The sequence below is a fragment of the Pyrus communis genome, chromosome 9 (genome assembly GCF_041283825.1).
Source record: "Pyrus communis isolate YQ-2024b chromosome 9, ASM4128382v1, whole genome shotgun sequence".
In the NCBI taxonomy this organism is placed as follows: Eukaryota; Viridiplantae; Streptophyta; class Magnoliopsida; order Rosales; family Rosaceae; genus Pyrus; species Pyrus communis.
In genome coordinates, this window is record NC_142573.1 from 25,296,198 (window position 1) to 25,315,107 (window position 18,910).

An 18,910-nucleotide genomic window follows, 5' to 3' on the forward strand; every position below is an offset into this window, starting at 1 on the left:
GGTTGGACTGGGTTATTAGGTTGGGCCTAGTTTGTTGGATTGGGTCGGGTTTTGGGCTGGATCCAGTTTTAGGGTTGCAAGTTGGGTCAACCCGGTTTCAGGCCATGGGTCGATTAAAATATGGGCAGGGGTTCTAGAGCTCCATTCGAGCTCATTTCTTCACCATTTTCGACTTTCTAGCTATAGAAATGAAGCTTAGGATGAAAGGTAGAGGTTCGTACCAATTTGGAGACGTATCGTGGTCAGAGTTGATTGGAAAATGGCCTATAAGGCTCGGGTTCTTGCCAAAGCTTCCCACGAGCTGTTTCTGCATCCAACAAGCGTATACAGATTAAAACATGCCTTGATCTAACCTTAAAACGTAACCTAAAGGTTTCAAGGAACTTACTCACGTCGGAAAAGTCACAAAATCCGTCAAAGTTCGTAGGGGGAGACGATAGACGGTGCCTCTGTCATTGTCGAAGCACCATGATTTTTGGCACGAGGTTTTGAGGTCACGACATTCAGGTTTTAGACATTGTTGCTGTGTAAGTAAAGCTCAAAGAGAAAGAGAAGGGTCGTAGGGAAGAGGGGATCGGGAAAGCTAAGGGAAAGAGAGAAAAATGTGGGGGAAAGAAGGAGAGAGAGCTGAGAGATATTTCAGAATAAAAGGGGGGACTCACGGATAGGAAGGGGGAAAAAAGGACAAGAATCCCAAGTCGGTCCCATTGACTCACAATTTAAGATCACTAAAATCTTCGTTATAACTCCAAATTCAAATCTGTTTGTGCCCACGTGTTCGTGGTGATGAGTACGATAAAAATAAACTAAAAAAGGTAATCATATGTGTTTCGACGAGACGGTCAATGAAAGTCAACATTCATGCTTCAAGGGCAATTTGGTAATTTCATACGTTCAATACAATAAAATACTACAAATTTAGGATGGGGCATCACAAGCTTTGTACGTATCAACTAGTCCATCAGCCTTGTAATTGACTGTAAACACCGAACGACAACCAACAAGTTTCTTCTCGTGAGATAACGGTACTATCTCCCAGGTTTTATATTTTTTTTGTAACTCAGACATTTCTTCATCCATAGCTTGTATTCACTTAGGGTCTAATGTAACTTCTTCCACCCTAAGTTGGAATCTTGATATACTCCATATGATTTACCAATGCTTTTCATATAGGTGAAATGCATTCACAAGGTACATAATTTGCAATTGGATATCTCATATTTTCTTCTTAAGAGAACCTATCAGGTGGCCCATTTCAATTCTGCCTCAGAGGCAAATTATATGTACTCACAACAATATTAGGATTAGTTCAATTATCAATTAAAATGCTCACCTATGAGATATTCAGTGAAGATGGAAAAAGCCCTAAAGGATCAAAGAAAAAGGGTTTAAAATGGAAGACGAATTAATAGAGTCGTGCCATACTAGATCAAACATTTTATGTTGTTAAAAAACGTTGGGTTGTTCGATAAAAGCATGCTGAAATGGACTAGTATGTTTGGTAAAAGCCTGCGGAACTGGGCTACTTATTTGGTAGAGGCCTGCTAAAAAGAGCTAGATTCTTCGATAAGGTCAACCGAACTGACCTAGGATGTTCAGTAGGGTTATGCCGACCAAGGTTAGGATGTTCGGTAGGGTCCTATCAAACAAGGCTGGAGTCTTCGATAGTGCCATGCCGAACTATGTTGGGAATTTCGGTAAGGACCTACCCAACTAGGTCGTGCTGGTCTATTGGAATGATATTAGCAGTGAACTGTTTGTGTAGTTGGACTATTACATTCTCTCTTTCTCCCCATGAAGTATAATCTAACCAACGTAGACCATCTAAACCATCATTCCCCTACTAGTTATCAAAGTTGGATAGAGAAGAAGCATAAAACCATACGGACTCGAAAAATGTAATATCCATTATGACATACATACATCGGCAGGGTAATAACACTTGAATTTCTGCTGAGTTGCGAAACCCATAAAACACACCAAAGTGCACACAAATCAAGTTTGCTACAATGAAATTTTTGAATATGAATAATAAACCACACCACCAATGATCCGAGGTGACAATTTTATATTTTTTTTAACCACTGGAGCATGTTAAGTGAGCTCCTAAAGTGGCGTTCAAAAATTCAAGACCCGAGAGGGCAAGTTCATAACATAGACCACATATACAACTGTTTTAAGCCAGAAGCATTTGGGAGTAGATTGATGTGATAAATAATAGCACTCAAATTAAGAGGGCAAGTTCATAACATAGACCACATATACAACTGTTTTAAGCCAAAAGCATTTGGGAGTAGATTGATGTGATAAATAATAGCACTCAAATTAAACCCTCTTTTTGACAATTGTAGTATAGATATAAGTAGGGATCATTCTAGGCTTGGGATTAGGAGGGATTGCTAATCTAATGAAAACTGACTCAAAGATACAAAAATATGCTGAAAAACACTTAAACAAACTCAAAGACTCTTAACTAAACTTACGTGACTCAAAACAAACTTGAAAGACTCAATACAACGCAAAACAATCAAAAAGACTCAATTTAGAATCTAGGACTTAATTTGGACGAAAATAGAATTGGTTTTGACTCAAAAAACTCAAAAACACACTTTAGGACAGATTTGAAACAAGTAAGTAAAGGGGATTGGGTTTTGGACGAATTTAAGAGAAAAACAAGTAACTAAAAGACTTAGAAGAGATTTATCCGAATTTGGGAAAACCAATGGATGATTAGATAGCTAGAGGATACTTTTCCACACATGATATATTCAAACACAAATTGATTTCCAGTTGCTTTTCCGATAAACCATGAACCTCAACACCCCAGATTAACCGTGACATGACTAATTAACCCTCAGATTTTCCTTAAGTTATTGGATTGGATGACATCATACGACAACCCAAAACATTCTTTAAAAGTTCCCTACATGACATCATAATAGAGATACAATCAAAGATCATTACGTTCAATGAAAATCATAAGTATTGACAAAGCACTTGTAACTATGACATCATGATACTCATGCTAGCAATTTACTTAACATGATTGTGAAAACAACCTTAACTACTTGTGAATATAAGTTTGTGACGATTATGTGAAACTCCCTTATATTCTAGCACCAAATTCAAGCATGCAAATTAAGTAGGCCTCCCTAATCAACATACAAGAATAAGTTATCCATCAAATGGTTAAGTAAATTGCATTCACAATTTATGAAATCACAACTACACTTAATCAATTCATATCATAAATATAATCATGGTTTCAAAGCCTCCCCTAGCTAAAACGAGTTTAGCCTCTCATGTTCACAACAAAACAAAGGAAATTGAATTAAACATTGAAAACAAAAGATAGATTACACCTAAAAACGTTCCAACACTCCAACTTGAATGCACAAACGTCCAAGGCTTCTTCTTCTTCTCTTCTTCCTTGCAAGGCTGCGGCACAAGAGTTCTAGGGTGATTTTGGATGAATTTCTAGGTTGTGAATGGATTTAGGTTGGCAAGGTGGTAAGGCAAAGGTTGGGAATGGTGAATGGGTGTTTGGGTGAAGGTATAAAAGTGTATGAATGGTGGAAGAAGGATTGAAAGATGCAGCAGAGATTGGGAGAAAGGATGATGGATGGCAGATTGTGTGGGTGAATGATTAGGGTTGAATAAGGGGTACGGCTTTGGTATTTATTTGAGAGAAAGAATCCTAAGGTTTATTACATAGTTTAGGAAAAGATTGGACCCCCAAATCCCTAAGGAAAATGAGATATAAAATTAGAAAATCCAAGGGAAAGAGGAAGGAAACTTGCGGCATAAATGGTATGAAAAGGGATGTGGTTTAAGTCTGAAATTAGGCAAGGATTTTGGATGAAAAATGTATGTAAGGTGTGGCATTAACTAAGGTGAAATAGGTATGTGATTTTGTGACATAGAATAGGAAACAAGGACCTCCCTTGCACGGCAAGGAAGGGAAAGTCTATGGGGTGCACGGCAAGGATTGCTAAGTTGCAAGGAAGGCTTGGTTTGTGTCCTAAAATACATAGGAGTCTTCAATGTTGTTGAAACATGAGGTCTTTTAGGATTAGGAAAGGTTAAACCAAAATAGGAAACCTTGGCTTAACTTTCCTACTTCAAATAGAAAACCTTCTTGGACTAGGATTCCTCTTGTGATTAGGAATCCTCACACCTTTTGGTCTTCAATTTCGTCCATTCCTTTTGCTCCAAACATATGCTATCCATTCCAAGTCCAATTTTGCTCCAAAATGCACCTTTTTGTTTCCTTAGCCATATGAACCTAAAAACACACGAAAATAGCTTAAACTACTAAAATAACTATGAACTAACAACATAAATGTACGAAAACAAGCTAACTAAGTCGCCTAAATATGCTCCTATCATAGATGCACCAATAATCAAAGCATGGGCTGTCGCTAAGTATGACAATTCTTCCTTTCCACCACCCCATTTTGTTATGGGTTATGAGGACAAATAGTTTCATGAACAATCCCATGATCTTGTAAGAACCAAGATAACTCATAATTTATGTACTCCACCACAAAACTTTAATATTAGAGGAATACATCGCTTTAACCATTTGATGAAACGGATGAAACACATCTCAAACATCACTTCTATTTTTCAATACGTACAACCATGTCATGCAGGTGTAATCATCCATGAAAATAAGGAACCACTTAATTCCAGAAGTATTCCTAATAAGAAAATGCCCCACATATCATAGTATACTAGCACATACAGAAAAAACATGTTATTCATACTTGAAGAGAATGAAGCACGATAACTTTTGACTTAAATACATACTTCACACTTTAATTCGGAGTCTTTAATACCACTAAACAAAATAGGTAACATATGCTTCAAATAAACAAAAGATGCTTGCTCCAAATGATGATGCAATAATCATAAATTCTGTAGATTACTATCACGCAACACACAAACCAAATTAGCTCTTCCAAGAACCACGTCATCCACATTATGTAGCTCATTTCTCTTAGTGTCACGTCAATGATCTCCTTTGTCCAAATATGTTGAAGCAAGAAAAATAAAGAATATAAATACAACACAATCCAATTATTCAGGGACTTTTGGTACAGACAATAAGTGATGGGACAATGATTGCTCCAATAAATAATTTTGTAAGGAAAGAGAGAGTATAAGACATACTATTACCACTCCAACAATAGGAGCAATAGTACCATTGGTAGTTGCCACACACTTTCTATGAGAACGTGTCATAGGTTGAAAAAAAGTTGTTATCATACGTCCTATGATTTGTTGCACCAGAATCTAAAATCCAACATGTTTTCGCCATTGTAACAACACAAAAGATAGTAGGGTACAACAACAGTAAAAAATACGAAGTTAGGCTTGATTATAGCCACAGTAGTGCAAAGATTTTGTTTAGGGTTTGGATTGAAAACAAGCTCTCATACCAAGAAGAAATATATTGAATATTTGTTACTTTATTCATCCTCTAGAGTTTATATATAGTTACACATGCTCTATTCTACAAGGTAAGTAATTACAAAAGATAAAGAAACTAAACACAAAAGATTACGTCAATTACAAATCATAATCCTTCCAAACCAAATATAGGACTCCTAGAATATTTATAATTTAATACTCAAGTCAACTCAATCCTCCTCAAAATGGTAGGGTTAGAAGAGACAAGTTTTATTCCTGTCTAATCTCTTCTAATCATGGCTTAATCAGGTGATTAATCAGTGGTTAATGATGATTAGGTTGTGCATAGTAAGCTGGTGTTTGCAAACGGAGAAGAACAATGCACACTTGCATAGGCACCTTCATCCTCTCATGAAAGCACGGTTCCTTCGCCATGACGCTGACAAGCAAAGATCTCAAGCACATTTTCAAAAGTCCTACCTCCAGTTGATAATGACAAATGAAGTCCCTGCTCACCTCTTTTTTGAAGTTGTTAAGAAAGAGAATTGAAGCAACTAGATTTTCGGGTTCATATTGTTTAGGTTTTGATGAATTGGGAATTGGGTTGTGAAAATTAAAAAAGATGATCCTACTTGATTGCCTTGTTTGATCTCCGCACCCATGCCTGGAACGAAGTCCACGCCCTTCGCTTACCTAGGGCCGTCTTGATTTCCTCCACCAACTGCCTTGTACTCACCAGAATCTGCAACGACCCTCTCGGTCCCTCCTTCAACCTGTGGAAAATCGAGGAGGGCACCATGGAGTTCAGCGAGATTGAGGATGCCTTTGTATTATGATTTTGGCCCACTTGTAAATTGTAAACTATCTTAGCTTGTTGGGATTTTGCTTGTAGGGCCTTTGTGTTAAATTTTTTGTACAGGTTTTATAAAAAAATGGAACCGAATCCAAACTGGACCTATAAGGAACCAGATCCCTTCTGGATCCAATAAAACTGAGTCTACTGAGTAAGGGATTCGGGCCGTTGAAATTTGATCTAACGGCTCAAACATGGGGCCCTCAAAAAGTTATAATAATTGTAACCATTGGATCAAATTTCAACTGCGCGGATCCCTTGCTCAGCAGACTTAGTATATTTGGATCTAGAGGGGATCCTCTTCCAACCTATAAAACCAAACCAAAGTCAAACCGAACTATAAAAAAACCTAAAGAAAACCGATTAGAATAGTAATTTCAGTTCGATTTTCGATTTTAACAAAAGCTGAACCTATTGAAATTGAACCAACCCCTATTGAGAATTGACTAATATTTAAATAAAAAAATAGCAAACATGGTGTGCATTGAACGCCTTAAATAGCAAGAATATTAGCCTTTGTACGACGCACTATTTAGTAAAAATGGCGTGAAAATGTACTTCATTTATGGTGTGCCAATGCATGCCATAAACGAGATGGACTTTTTACGGCAAAGGCTTTTATGACACGCTCTTGGGTGCTGTAAATGGTTATTACGGCATGCATTGTGCGCCATAAAAACTAATTTTGGCGTCGTGTAATACACTAAAACGGTAAAACCTACATATGGTCATAATGTTGGGACTAAGCTGATTTTATAAGCTTATTACTTAATAGAGCTATAATTAAAATATATTAATTTTTTACTCAGTTATCTTTAATGAAAGTTGTATGGATACAAAATTGCATCTGCATTGGTAGTGAATCATGTAATTTTCAAGATGTAACATTGGAAAAAAAAAAAAAAAAAAAAAAAAACACCTAATTTTTAAAAGTTAGTGCATGTGTGTATGAAGTGCTCTCTTTGATACTTCCGCTTTCTAAGTGAATTTTTAAAAGCTAGTGCATGTATGTCACCACAGCGAATTCATAAGTTGATGTGTGGCGTTGCAATGTTCAAAAGATGAGATATGAGTTTGTTAGGTGACCAAAAATTGATGTAGTAAAATGTAATTTACCCTTTTTTTATCCAAACACAAACGTATTTCATCCATACATATAGCATTACCATTGATTCAAATGAACCAAGATTGATACCAGGACAAGGCAAAATGTAGCAGTAAAACAGGTAAAACCAAGAGTCACGCCCACCAAACGTATGAGCTCAAAGAACGCCGATACCTCTCTTGCTTTTCTGAGTTTGCAATTATATCCTGGTAAATAATTCCAACCATTTTGTTGCCTTTTGCCACAATATTTCTCAAGTCTCCCCCTCATCTTAAGGACTTCCATCTTCTCTCTTAACACACTCAAATTTGCATCCACAATATTCCTTGATCCACCTACAGATAATACAAAGAATCAAACATGACATGCAAGTTAACTTTTTTGAATATATAATTGGAAGCTAGTTATTAATATATCACTATAATATGTTTATTTTTGTGGCCTATATTGGCATAGAGAAAAAATATAGAGAGATATGTGTTTGTAAGGTTGTGTAGAGTAATGTGTGTTATGCCCTTACGCAGTGCCTTTATTTATAGTAATAAGAGAGAGAGAGAGAGAAGAAATCCTTCTCCTCCAAGGATTACAAGTCTATATAGGACAGAATAACTAGAATCAAATCTAATTTAGGATTTACACACACTTAAACTAGAAGTTTATAACACTCCCCCTTGAGTGTGTAAATACTCAAGTAGATTCGGCATCATGTAGAGGTTGAGGAAGTCAATTCATCGACACTGATTCTGGGAACACGTTATTCTCAATAAGGTAGGAACTTGCATAAGGAAGTAAGTCTCACAAAAAGCCCCCTATGGCTATGGTAAAAACCTATGGCTATGGTAAAAACCTATGGCTATCGTAAAACCCCGAGAGAGACAAAACCCATAGTCTAAGGAAAAATGCGTGAGAAATGCAGAGTCAAATGAAACATCTACAGGACGTCATCAAGGATATGATCAACCCAAGGTGGGTGCCTCGTCAAAACCTAGTTAGGTAACAAAAACCCGGTGGGAAAATTGCTCCTAATCGTAGAAAAAAAATAGTACATTAAGATCAAGAAAGTATACTTCATGATACTTTCCTGAGTTTGACACAATTCCAAAGAGAACTAGCAATTTTACAACTCATAAAGTATACGCATACCAATTCCTTGAACAAGCTTTTGAAACGTTGCCTTTGGTAGTGATTTGGTGAAGAGGTCGGCCAAATTGTCTTGTGAACGGATTTGCGTGACTTCAATCTTCTGATGCTATTGTTGTTGATGTGAGAAGAACAACTTCGGTGCAATATGCTTGGTGTTGTCTCATTTGATGTAACCCATCTTAGGTTGTTCGATGCATGCTGCGTTATCTTCATAAATCGTCATCGGGACACCAACAACGGGGTAAAGATCGTAGGAGCTTCGAATATGGCCAACAATTGTTCTCAACCAAAAGCATTCCCGAGTTGCTTCGTGTAAGGCAAGAATTTCAGCATGGTTACATGAAGTGGTAACTAAGGCCTGTTTAGTTGACCTCCAAGAGATTGCGGTGCCTCTTACGGTAAAGACATAACCCGTTTGAGAGCGCGCCTTGTGCGGATCTGATAAGTATCATGCGTCAGCATAACCAACAAGGCAAGAATCGACTCGAGATAAGGGTTGCGGCATCACTCGAGGACTCGTATAGATAGAACAAGCCCAAATCCGTAATAACCTTAAGGTAGCGAAAAATGTTTTTAACACCAATCCAGTGTTTATGTGTTGGTGTATTATTGTATCTTGCCAAAAGATTAACAGCAAATGAGATGTCAGGTCTAGTGCATTGAGCTAAGTACAATAAAGCGTCTATCGCACTTAGATAAGGAACTTCAGGCTCCAAAATCTCTTTATCATCCTCCTTCGGACAGAAGGGATCTCGTTTGCATCTAGCGATCGAACGACCATAGGAGTACTCGAAGATTTCGCTTTATCTTTATTAAAACAGCGCAACACCTTCTCGGTGTAGTTCGTTTGATGTACTAAGATTCCATCCAAACGGTGCTCTATATCGAGACCGAGATAGTATCAAGTCTTTCCTAGATCTTTCATCTCAAATTCCGACTTCAGGTGCGCGATAGTTCGCACAAGCTCTTTAGGAGTTCCAATGAGATTCATGTCATCAACATATATTACAACAATCGCAAAATCGGAATATGACTTTTCAATGAACACACAAGGGCATAGTTCATTGTTCAAATATCCCTGACTATTCAAATACTCACTCAGACGGTTATACCACATTTTTTCAGATTGTTTCAAACCATAGAGTGAACGCCTCAACCGAATTGAGAGCGTGTTCCAAGTTTGGAAATATTTGATCCAGTCATTGTTAAGTCCTTGGGGAACTTTCATATAAATTTTATGTATCAAGATCCCCATAGAGATACGCAATTACTACGTCCATCAGCTGCATAATAAGTTTTTCAGAAACTACCAAACTTATAAGGGGTGAATAAGTTTGGTCATAGTCAATCCCGGGGCGTTATGAGAAGCCTTGCGCAACAAGACGAGCTTTGTAAGGCACAATTTCATTCTTCTCATTACGCTTCCGAACAAAAACCCACTTGTAGCCAATGAGCTTCACATGTGGAGGAGTGGGAGCTACAGGTCCAAACATCTTATGTTTTGCAAGTGAATCGAGTTCGACTTGGATTGCTTGTTTCCAATTTGACCGATCGGTTCTACGTCAACATTCATCAAATGAATGAGGTTCAATGTCATCGCTCAACATGATCTCAGTAGCTACTGCATATGCTAATGCATCGTCAACGATTATCTCATTTCTACACCAAACATCATCTAAGCTAGCATAATAGACCGAAATCTCACGATTCTCGAGAGGTAGATTTGTCTCTTCAAGGACACTTCCGTAATCTAGAATTTCCTTATGAGTTGGATAGAATCAGTAAGTGACAATTGGATTCATGGTAGGTTCTTCAAGTGCTTGTGTAGTGGGTTTCCTTTTCTGGTGGTGTGAATCCTTTGAACCAAGAGGTCTGCCACGTTTTTGTGTAGGGGCAGATGATTGGCTAGCCGCTAATGTACATGGATCGCCAAATATTGTGTAGTGGGTTTCCTTTTCTTTTATACTCATTGGATATTTTCTAAAAATCAATTAAAATCTTCTAGTATTATGCATTTTCCAACTCCAAAAAATCTAATTAATATCTTACAATAGAATTCTAACATAAATCTATCTACAAAACATTCTACCCTAACTCAAGTAACAAATATAAGAATGTATGTTATACCTATAAGCGGGATATGAAACCTAACTAAAAAGTAGAAAAAACATAATATACCTACAAGTAGACACAATAATCTATGACAAGTTGATTATAAAAAAGAATCTATAGGTAGATAAATACAATTAACCTATGATACACGTTTATTATAAAAATTAAAAATAAAATCCATAAATGGAGTTTAAACAAGAGGAAGAACAAGAAATAACAAAAAAATAAATAAATAACCAAAGAGATAATTAGGAGGAAATTAGATTTTTATAATAAATCTTATCATTGAAGAGATAATTATTGATAATTAAATTTAAGGATTTAGACTTATTTTAATAAACTGAACTATTCCTAGTATTGGTTTAAAAAATTGACTTATATCAAGTTTCCCCAATAATAAATTATAAACAAAGGAATACTTTGATTGATGTGTTCTTGTCTAGACTATAGCTAAAACTACTTGAAGCATTTATATTTCAGAAGCAAACTGGAAATATGAAACTAAATTAAGGCAATGAAAGTCTATCCTGCGCATGCATGCCTCCCGAAATCATTAACAAAACTGGGGACTGAGAATTTGAGAGTTACCTTCTTCATCTAAGCTCTGAGCTCTTACTTGCATGATCCTACGAAGACGAGTACTACAACGGATCTTTATGGTAGATGGCTGTACAAGGTTACACAGAGAAGGTAGAGAAGAAGAAGCCTTCGCCATGCTGCTTCTGTTTATCTACATGTCATGATCGGTCGTGATTGGGGGATTTAATCCAATTCTTTCGAACTTTCACTTTTTCGGAATGAAATGTTTATACAAACAACTATTAAAAGAACAACAAAAAAAGGGGAGTGCACGTGGTCCATGAAGGTTTTGTGAACCAACAGAAAAAGAACAACAAGTGATATCATGCTTGCTAGAATTGATAAAGTAGTAAATCATACTAACATGGAGTTGGGTACGTGGTCCATTAAAATAGATAAATGTACATATCATCACTAAACTTTATTAGCCGTGTAAAGTTTGATGACATTTCTCAAAATGGGATCCCACATTTTGAAGGTCGGGAAGTAGTTTGGTCTGTAGGATTAGATTGATATGTACAGGTCTGTAATTTAAAAGTATGCTGAGGAGAGAAATGTAAAAATCATGTCCAACTAGAAGGTGGAACATCTTTGATAAAAGAGAGAGTGTGGAAGATTGATTACTTAAGAAGGAACAGGCTCTTTAACACAACTGCAGTTTCTTGCAGAGATAATGTTGCCCCATTTTTATTATTTTCGTCAACACATGCTCCCCTTAAAGTACATATCACATCTTATGGTATCTCTAACCATCCAAGATCATCACTAGTGTTCTTCCCCTGGTGATCTGAAGGTAATGGGATCGGAGAATAAAAATACTCTGATTCAGAGAAAGTAACATCCATGATCACATACATATGTCGAGTTTCAAGATGATAGCACTTATAACCTTTCTATTGGGAGGCAAAACCAACAAAGACACATCAACAAGCACATGGATCCATTTTACTACGATGAATCTTGTGAATATGAACATACGCTACACATCCAAACACACGAGGAGTAAGGGTATTGATAGATACTATGGGAACATGTTTCGTCAATACTTGAAGAGGTGTACAAAATTTCACAACCCGAGATGGCATACAGTTAATCACAGACACAACATAGGTAACGACTTTAGGCCAAAATCGTTTAGGCACGGACGCACCAATAAGCAAGGCACGAGTAGTTTCCAAGATATGACGATTCTTTCTCTTGGCAACCCCATTTTGTTACGGAGTATGGGGACAAGTAGTTCCTTGATCCCAAAGAAAAACAGACAATTCGGAACTAATATATTCACCTCCATTATCAGAGTGGAGAACTTTAATAACAGAAGAATATTATGTTGCAATCATCTGTGAGAAGGACCGAAACACCATACTAACATCACTTTTATACTTCATCACAAATATCCAAGTCATATGGGTGCAATCATCAAAGTAACAAACCATTTAATTCCAGAAAGAGTACTAACAGGAGAGGGACCCCAGACATCAGAGTGCAGAAGATCAAACAAAAACAATCTTTTATTCATACTAGGAGAAAACGAAGCGAGATGGCTCTTTGCGAGAATACATACTTCACAATGTAAGTCTGATTCTTTTATTTCATGAAATAAACTAGGCAACATACCCCTTAAATAAACAAACAAAGCATGTCCTAATCGACGATGCAATAACCAAACGTCTTGCAAATTATTGGTACGAGATGCTCGAACTACATTAGCTTTGCCAGGAACGACGTCATCCACATAATACAACCCCTCTCTCTTAGTGCCATGCCTAATTATCTCTTGGTCTAAATATCCTGAAGTAAACAAAAGAGTGGATACATAAGTACAACACAATGTAATTGCTCAGTAGCTAGAGGAATAGATAACAAATTATGAGACAACGATGGAATAAGCAAGCAATGATGAAGGGAGAAGGCCGATGTGAGGTCCACGGTACTGGCCCTAATAACCGGTGCAGTGGTGTCATTCGCCATTACTACACACTTTCAATGAGTCCAGAATCGAACATGTATGATGTTCAGTATCGAACATGTATGATGTTCAGTATCGAAGGCTAAAAGAACATGCCCCATAATACCTGTATTGGACGGTGATTCACTAGGATTAGTCCTAGTCAACAAGCTTTGACTTGGATCTCCAGGGGTAAGCACGGCCTCCTTGGTACTAGGAGCAGTAGCGGCAATGGATACACGGCTCCCACTTGCTCCATTAGCAGCTGGCTCCTTTGCACGTAACTTGTTCTTCAATTCAGGGAACCATTCAGGGATTCCATGCTTTTGAAAACAAGTATCCTCAGTATGACGGGTTTGACTGCAGAAAGTACACTTTAAATCATCTTTATTTTCCCGAGTAAAAGGACGGGAAGTTGTTGACGAAGGTGAGACATACGGTTAGCCAGCAGAGAGTGGCTGTGGCATTATGGCTACGGACAGTGTCGGGATTCCTCCTTGGATGCCGACACTAGTTCCTTCCATCATGGTAGCATGACGTTGGGCTTCATGCCTAACAACAGAAAACACCCCTTCAACAGATGGTAGGGGTTAAGTTCTTAAAATATCACTACATACCTTATCAAATACGTCATCAAGTCCCGCCAGGAAGGCATAAACCCAATCCAATTGGATCTTCTCTCGAAGCATTTTCAAGTCAATAACACATTCCATCTTAATCGGTCTTCTTTGATCCAGTTATTGCCATACTACTTTGAGATCGGCATAATACACGCCAATAGGACTCCCTTCCTGACAAAGTCGAAACGACTTGACCTTCAACTCATAAATCTGAGAAATATCATAACCATCATAATATGTCTGAGCAACTTCTTCCCATACTTCTTTAACGGTACGAAGATGGATGAAAAAACCCATGATGGTAAGATCCATGGAATAATCAACCACTTTTTCACAATAGCACTCCCAGTTTCCCAAGTTTCATACTCATCACTTTCTTCCTTGGGTTCCTTGATAGTCCCTTTCACGAACCCTTTCTTACCACGCCCAGCAATATGCATCTCCAACACTTTGGACCAAAGAGGATAATTTGATCCATTGAGTTTCACGGTATTCGGTACGTTTGAAGCATTATTTTGTATCACTTCAGGGCTCACAACTAAATTGTTGGTGGTTGTACATGAACCACCCTCCAACTTCAGCCGTGAGTTTTCTTCGACACTAGCCATCGTGACAGCACACACAAGTAGTAAAAAACACAACTGCAATCTCGACTTGCTGCAAGGATGCAGCAAAGAACACAAGACTTGCTGATTTTTGCATGACAGCAGCAGCACGGTGGGAATTTTTTTTTCCTAGGGTTACAACTCGGCTCGGATGCCAAATAGAAATATACCGCTTAATTTTCATGTATTCCATAATTCTGAATATAAGTACAAACAATCCTTATTCCATAAGGAAACAATAAAGGACACAAATATATCCTTCCTAAAACATGACTCTAATATTTACACAATATTTGCATTCATTTTCTCCTAAATATTGACTCACGCCAATAGAACCCACTCCACATTGAACTTCAATGATCTGAATTGTCTATTTTGTAAGCTTCGGTTCATAGATCATCCTTGTAAAAATTCAACTCAATCTGGAACCATTTGACCATTTAATTATCACGATGAAATTTCAATGTTTATTAGAACATAGTGTTTGTCAATTTCTTTGAACTCAAATATTTCCGATTTGGCTAATATTTTGCAAGGATAATCTATGAGGTACAACTTAAAAAATAGATGGTTTGGATCATTGAAGTTCGATATGATTTGGGCCCACAACTAATCCTCATTTTTTGAAAAAAAAACAAAAAAAAAATGGGGATCCATTCCCTTAAAGGCAGGCTCTCTATGAAGGAAACTCATCAATTTCAATCCTTCTCAAGATGGTCGGATTAGAAGGGATCAGTTTTCTTCCAATCTAATCCCCTCAAAATGAAAAAAGTCACGAAAACTCACCTCTTCTAATCCTACCTTCTTGAAAGGGATTGAAATTTATAAGTTTTCTTCATAGAAAGGGGATTGTAGTATTACAATTCCACAATGCCCTCCAAACATTTATGTTATTGTTAGCCATCTTCTCTTCTCTGAGTACTCTTTTGCACTTTTTTTCTCTAAGCACAACGCTCACCTGGCCAGCACAAGCACCACAATAATGAAAACCATAATCCACCCACGCCACATTTTAAAGCCTATTTCCATAGGCCCAATGTAAATATTACAATAGGCACAATACAATTGAGAGTAGGCGGAGTTTCTATTTGATTCACGATCCTTCAACAGAATCAACGGCTGCCGTCGATTAATAAGAATCCAACGCACCTAAGAACACAAACAAAATTGGATACCACCAAACTAAAACTGGTCAATGCAACACGTGATAATTCCTCTCGGTCGCCCTCAACCGTATATATATAACACACAAACCACAAGAGATAACAAAAGCCCACCTCTTCTGAGCCACACTGCCTCTGCGTTGAAACCCTAAATCCCCAAATCTTCTACCTCGCAAACCTCTTCGTTTTCTCCACTCAGAAAGCATCGATCTCGATTGGATTTCAGGTACGAGCATTCATCTTCGATTGTACTTTTCGTTTGATTTTTAATATTTTTTTTGTATATTTTATTTACGATTCCAAGTGTATTGCATCTTATTTATTTTCGATTGTTCATATATTTAAGAAATCTCAGTTATTTGTGTTTTAGGGTTAGTGGAAAGATATTGGATTGATTGATATTTTTTTATTGGATTATGGATATTTACTTCAAAGTTGATTATATAAACCGTAAGCTCCCAAACAGTGGGAGGAGCCCAGGGCTCTGACCGCGTGCCTGTTGAAGAATGAGCCGGCGACTCATAGGCAGTGGCGGCGACTCATAGGCAGTGGCTTGATTAAGGGAACCCACCGGAGTCTTCATAGGGCAATTGTCACTGCTTATGGATCCGAACCTGGGTGATCTATCCATGACCAGGATGAAGCTTGGGTGAAACTAAGTGGAGGTCCGAACCGTCTGATGATACTTACCCGATGATACTTTCGGGTTTTCGTACAAAGTTTGTTGCTTTGAAGTATACGTATAGAGTACTGTCTCTTGTATATGATTCATATAATCGTGCGCCAATCCGATTGTAGGTCTTTCAACATGTGAGAATTGCTCTAAGAGTGCATTACTTAGTGTAGCTATACCCAACTAAAGTGCTATTTTTTATATCTTCTGCAAACAGTGAGTTGACAATCAAAGTGATTGAGAAACTTTGGTGGATTTATCAATAGTAATTTCAAATTTTCGTATAAAGTTTGTTACTTTGAAGTAGATGCATAGAGTACATTCTCTTACATATTTGAACAACTCTCAACGTGTGAAAGTTGCAAGAGCGCATTACTCTGCATAGTTATTTGGTTATACCAAACCGATGAACACTTTTATATATTTTTGTGAACAGTGAGTTGACAATTGGAGTGATTGACAAAGTTTGGTGAACTGAATGGTTTATGTTATTCTTTGTAATTATTTATGATCTCTATTGGCATAAATCATCAAGTCATGTTGTTTGAGATGTGGAAAATTATGTGACATGCTGACAATGACACTTAAATCTTTAGCATTTTAATTTTCAGTATTCTTGATTCAGGAACACTGCACATTATCTGCTACTTTCAGATTTTCAAGGAAGTTCAACGGTGAAGCTTCTTTTATGTCCGAGAAGGCCATTTTCCATTTGGGATCAATTGGGTTGCTTGGAGAGTACTGTCCTTGGTCAAGGAAGAAGAACAGACCCTTGTTAAAAGAAAATAGCTGTATGCATCAGTTGCCATATCAGGAATATTCTGAGTTTCATGGTTGCTACTGGGTGCAGCCTTCCATAACTGCAGAACATCAATCTTCTCTCGAGTTAGGGGACGATATTGCAGCTGTGTACACTTTGACTTCCGGCATTTCCTTCTCAAGATACCTTTGATATTTGCTTTCTGATTTCTTTGTTCAAGACAAGATGGCTTTACTGAACATTGGTGCTGGGAACAGCGACGATGCCTTCTACAGGTATAAGATGCCCAGGATGGTTACCAAAATTGAGGGCCGTGGAAATGGCATCAAGACAAATATAGTCAACATGGTGGACATCGCAAAGGCGTTGGCAAGGCCCCCTGCATACACTACGAAGTATTTTGGTTGTGAACTTGGAGCCCAATCCAAATTTGATGAGAAAACTGGGACTTCTATTGTTAATGGGTCCCATGACACTGCTAAGTTAGCTGGCCTTCTTGAAAATTTTATTAAGAAATACGTCCAGTGTTATGGATGTGGCAATCCAGAAACTGAGATATTGATTACGAAGACTCAAATGATTCAACTGAAATGTGCTGCGTGTGGTTTTGTGTCTGATGTCGACATGAGAGACAAGCTCACTACCTTCATTATTAAGAACCCACCCGAGCAGAAAAAGGGATCCAAAGACAAGAAAGCAATGAGGAGGGCTGAAAAGGAACGGTTGAAAGAAGGTGAAGCTGCGGATGAGGAGCTGAAGAAACAAAAGAAAGAGGCGAAGAAGAAGGGCACTTCCTCCTCTGCTAAGGAGGGCCCTGTGAAAGCCAGCTCTTCGAAAAAGAAAACAAGTGGATCTGATGAGGACCGCACATCACCTACTCACAGCCAGGTTGATGAGGAGGAGGCCAATGATGTTGGTGATGATGATGATGATGTTCAGTGGCAAACTGATACATCACTAGAGGCAGCTCGTCAACGGATTCAAGAACAATTGAGTGCTGCGACAGCTGATATGGTAATGCTTTCAACCAATGAACCAGAGATGCCCAAGGAAGCAACAAAGGCTGTGGAGAATGGAAACTCCACTGCTCGAGTAACACTTACTGATGAGTTGAAAAAGAATCTAGATAAAGGTATCTCAGCCAAACAGTTACAATCCCTTCTGCCGTCACTTTCTGGGTCTGCTAAGGAAAAGATGACTGCTCTTTTTGAAGCGCTATTTGGGGGCATAGAGAAAGGGTTTGCAAAGGAGGTGTCGAAGAAGATAAAGTACCTTGCTGTAGCTGCTGCACAGGATGAGGGATCTCAGTTGCTCGTGCTTCAAGCAATTGAAGGCTTCTGTGGGAAGTCAAGCTCAAGTGCATTGAAGGAGGTTGCCCTGGTTTTAAAAGCTCTCTACGATGCTGATATCTTGGAGGAAGAAACTATAGTGCAGTGGTATCAAGATGGACTGAAGGGAGCCAGCAAGGGCTCTCAGATTTGGAAGAACACTAAACCCTTCATTGACTGGCTCCAGAGTGCTGAGTCTGAAACTGAGGAGGAATAAGGTTTTTTACTTTTTATTTATTTTCATCATCGCATGTGTTGTTTGTTCGTTGTTTGGTTTGCTGCCATTGCCAACATCATGCCATCCGCAGAAGGGAATAAACGGGTTTTCTGAGGCCTCTCGCGTAGTCCACTAGTGTCAAGATTTTCTACTTTGTCCTGCATTACCTAGAAATGTCTGTATCTGTGTGTTATCTGGGATTGGTTTTAGTATCTGGATGTTGAGTATTATTTTCGGCATATTTTTGCCGCTGGATAGTTTCAAAATTTTAAGGGATATTGTTTGTTTTACTATCTAAATTTCCATTTACTGATGAGATGATTGTGCCTTGCGATCCTTAATTGATCTGATGTGATGTGCTGCTGCGTATGTTGTTATTTCCAGGATGT

The 18,910-nt window shown here is 38.0% G+C and overlaps 1 protein-coding gene and 1 long non-coding RNA gene across 4 annotated transcripts; one reads left to right on the forward strand and one right to left on the reverse strand.

Moving 5' to 3' along the window:
• Positions 1–7,360: 7,360 nt before the first annotated feature.
• Positions 7,361–11,506, reverse strand: LOC137738636 (uncharacterized). The gene is made up of 2 exons (XR_011069035.2): positions 11,217–11,506; positions 7,361–7,708 (listed from the first exon to the last, which is right to left on the reverse strand). It is a non-coding gene; the product is annotated as an uncharacterized LOC137738636 (long non-coding RNA).
• A 4,103-nt stretch (positions 11,507–15,609) lies between these two features.
• LOC137739644 (eukaryotic translation initiation factor 5) lies at positions 15,610–18,814 on the forward strand. 3 transcript variants are annotated; one of them, XM_068479288.2, is made up of 2 exons: positions 15,610–15,769; positions 16,842–18,814. In XM_068479288.2, exon 2 carries the CDS (start codon positions 17,202–17,204, stop codon positions 18,519–18,521), a length of 1,320 nt encoding a protein of 439 aa, XP_068335389.1. In that variant the 5' UTR covers positions 15,610–15,769; positions 16,842–17,201; the 3' UTR covers positions 18,522–18,814. The 3 variants fall into 3 exon arrangements, with proteins under 3 accessions (XP_068335389.1, XP_068335391.1, XP_068335390.1); XM_068479290.2 differs by having other exon boundaries at positions 15,641–15,769; positions 16,871–18,814; XM_068479289.2 differs by having other exon boundaries at positions 15,644–15,769; positions 16,813–18,814.
• Positions 18,815–18,910: the final 96 nt, after the last annotated feature.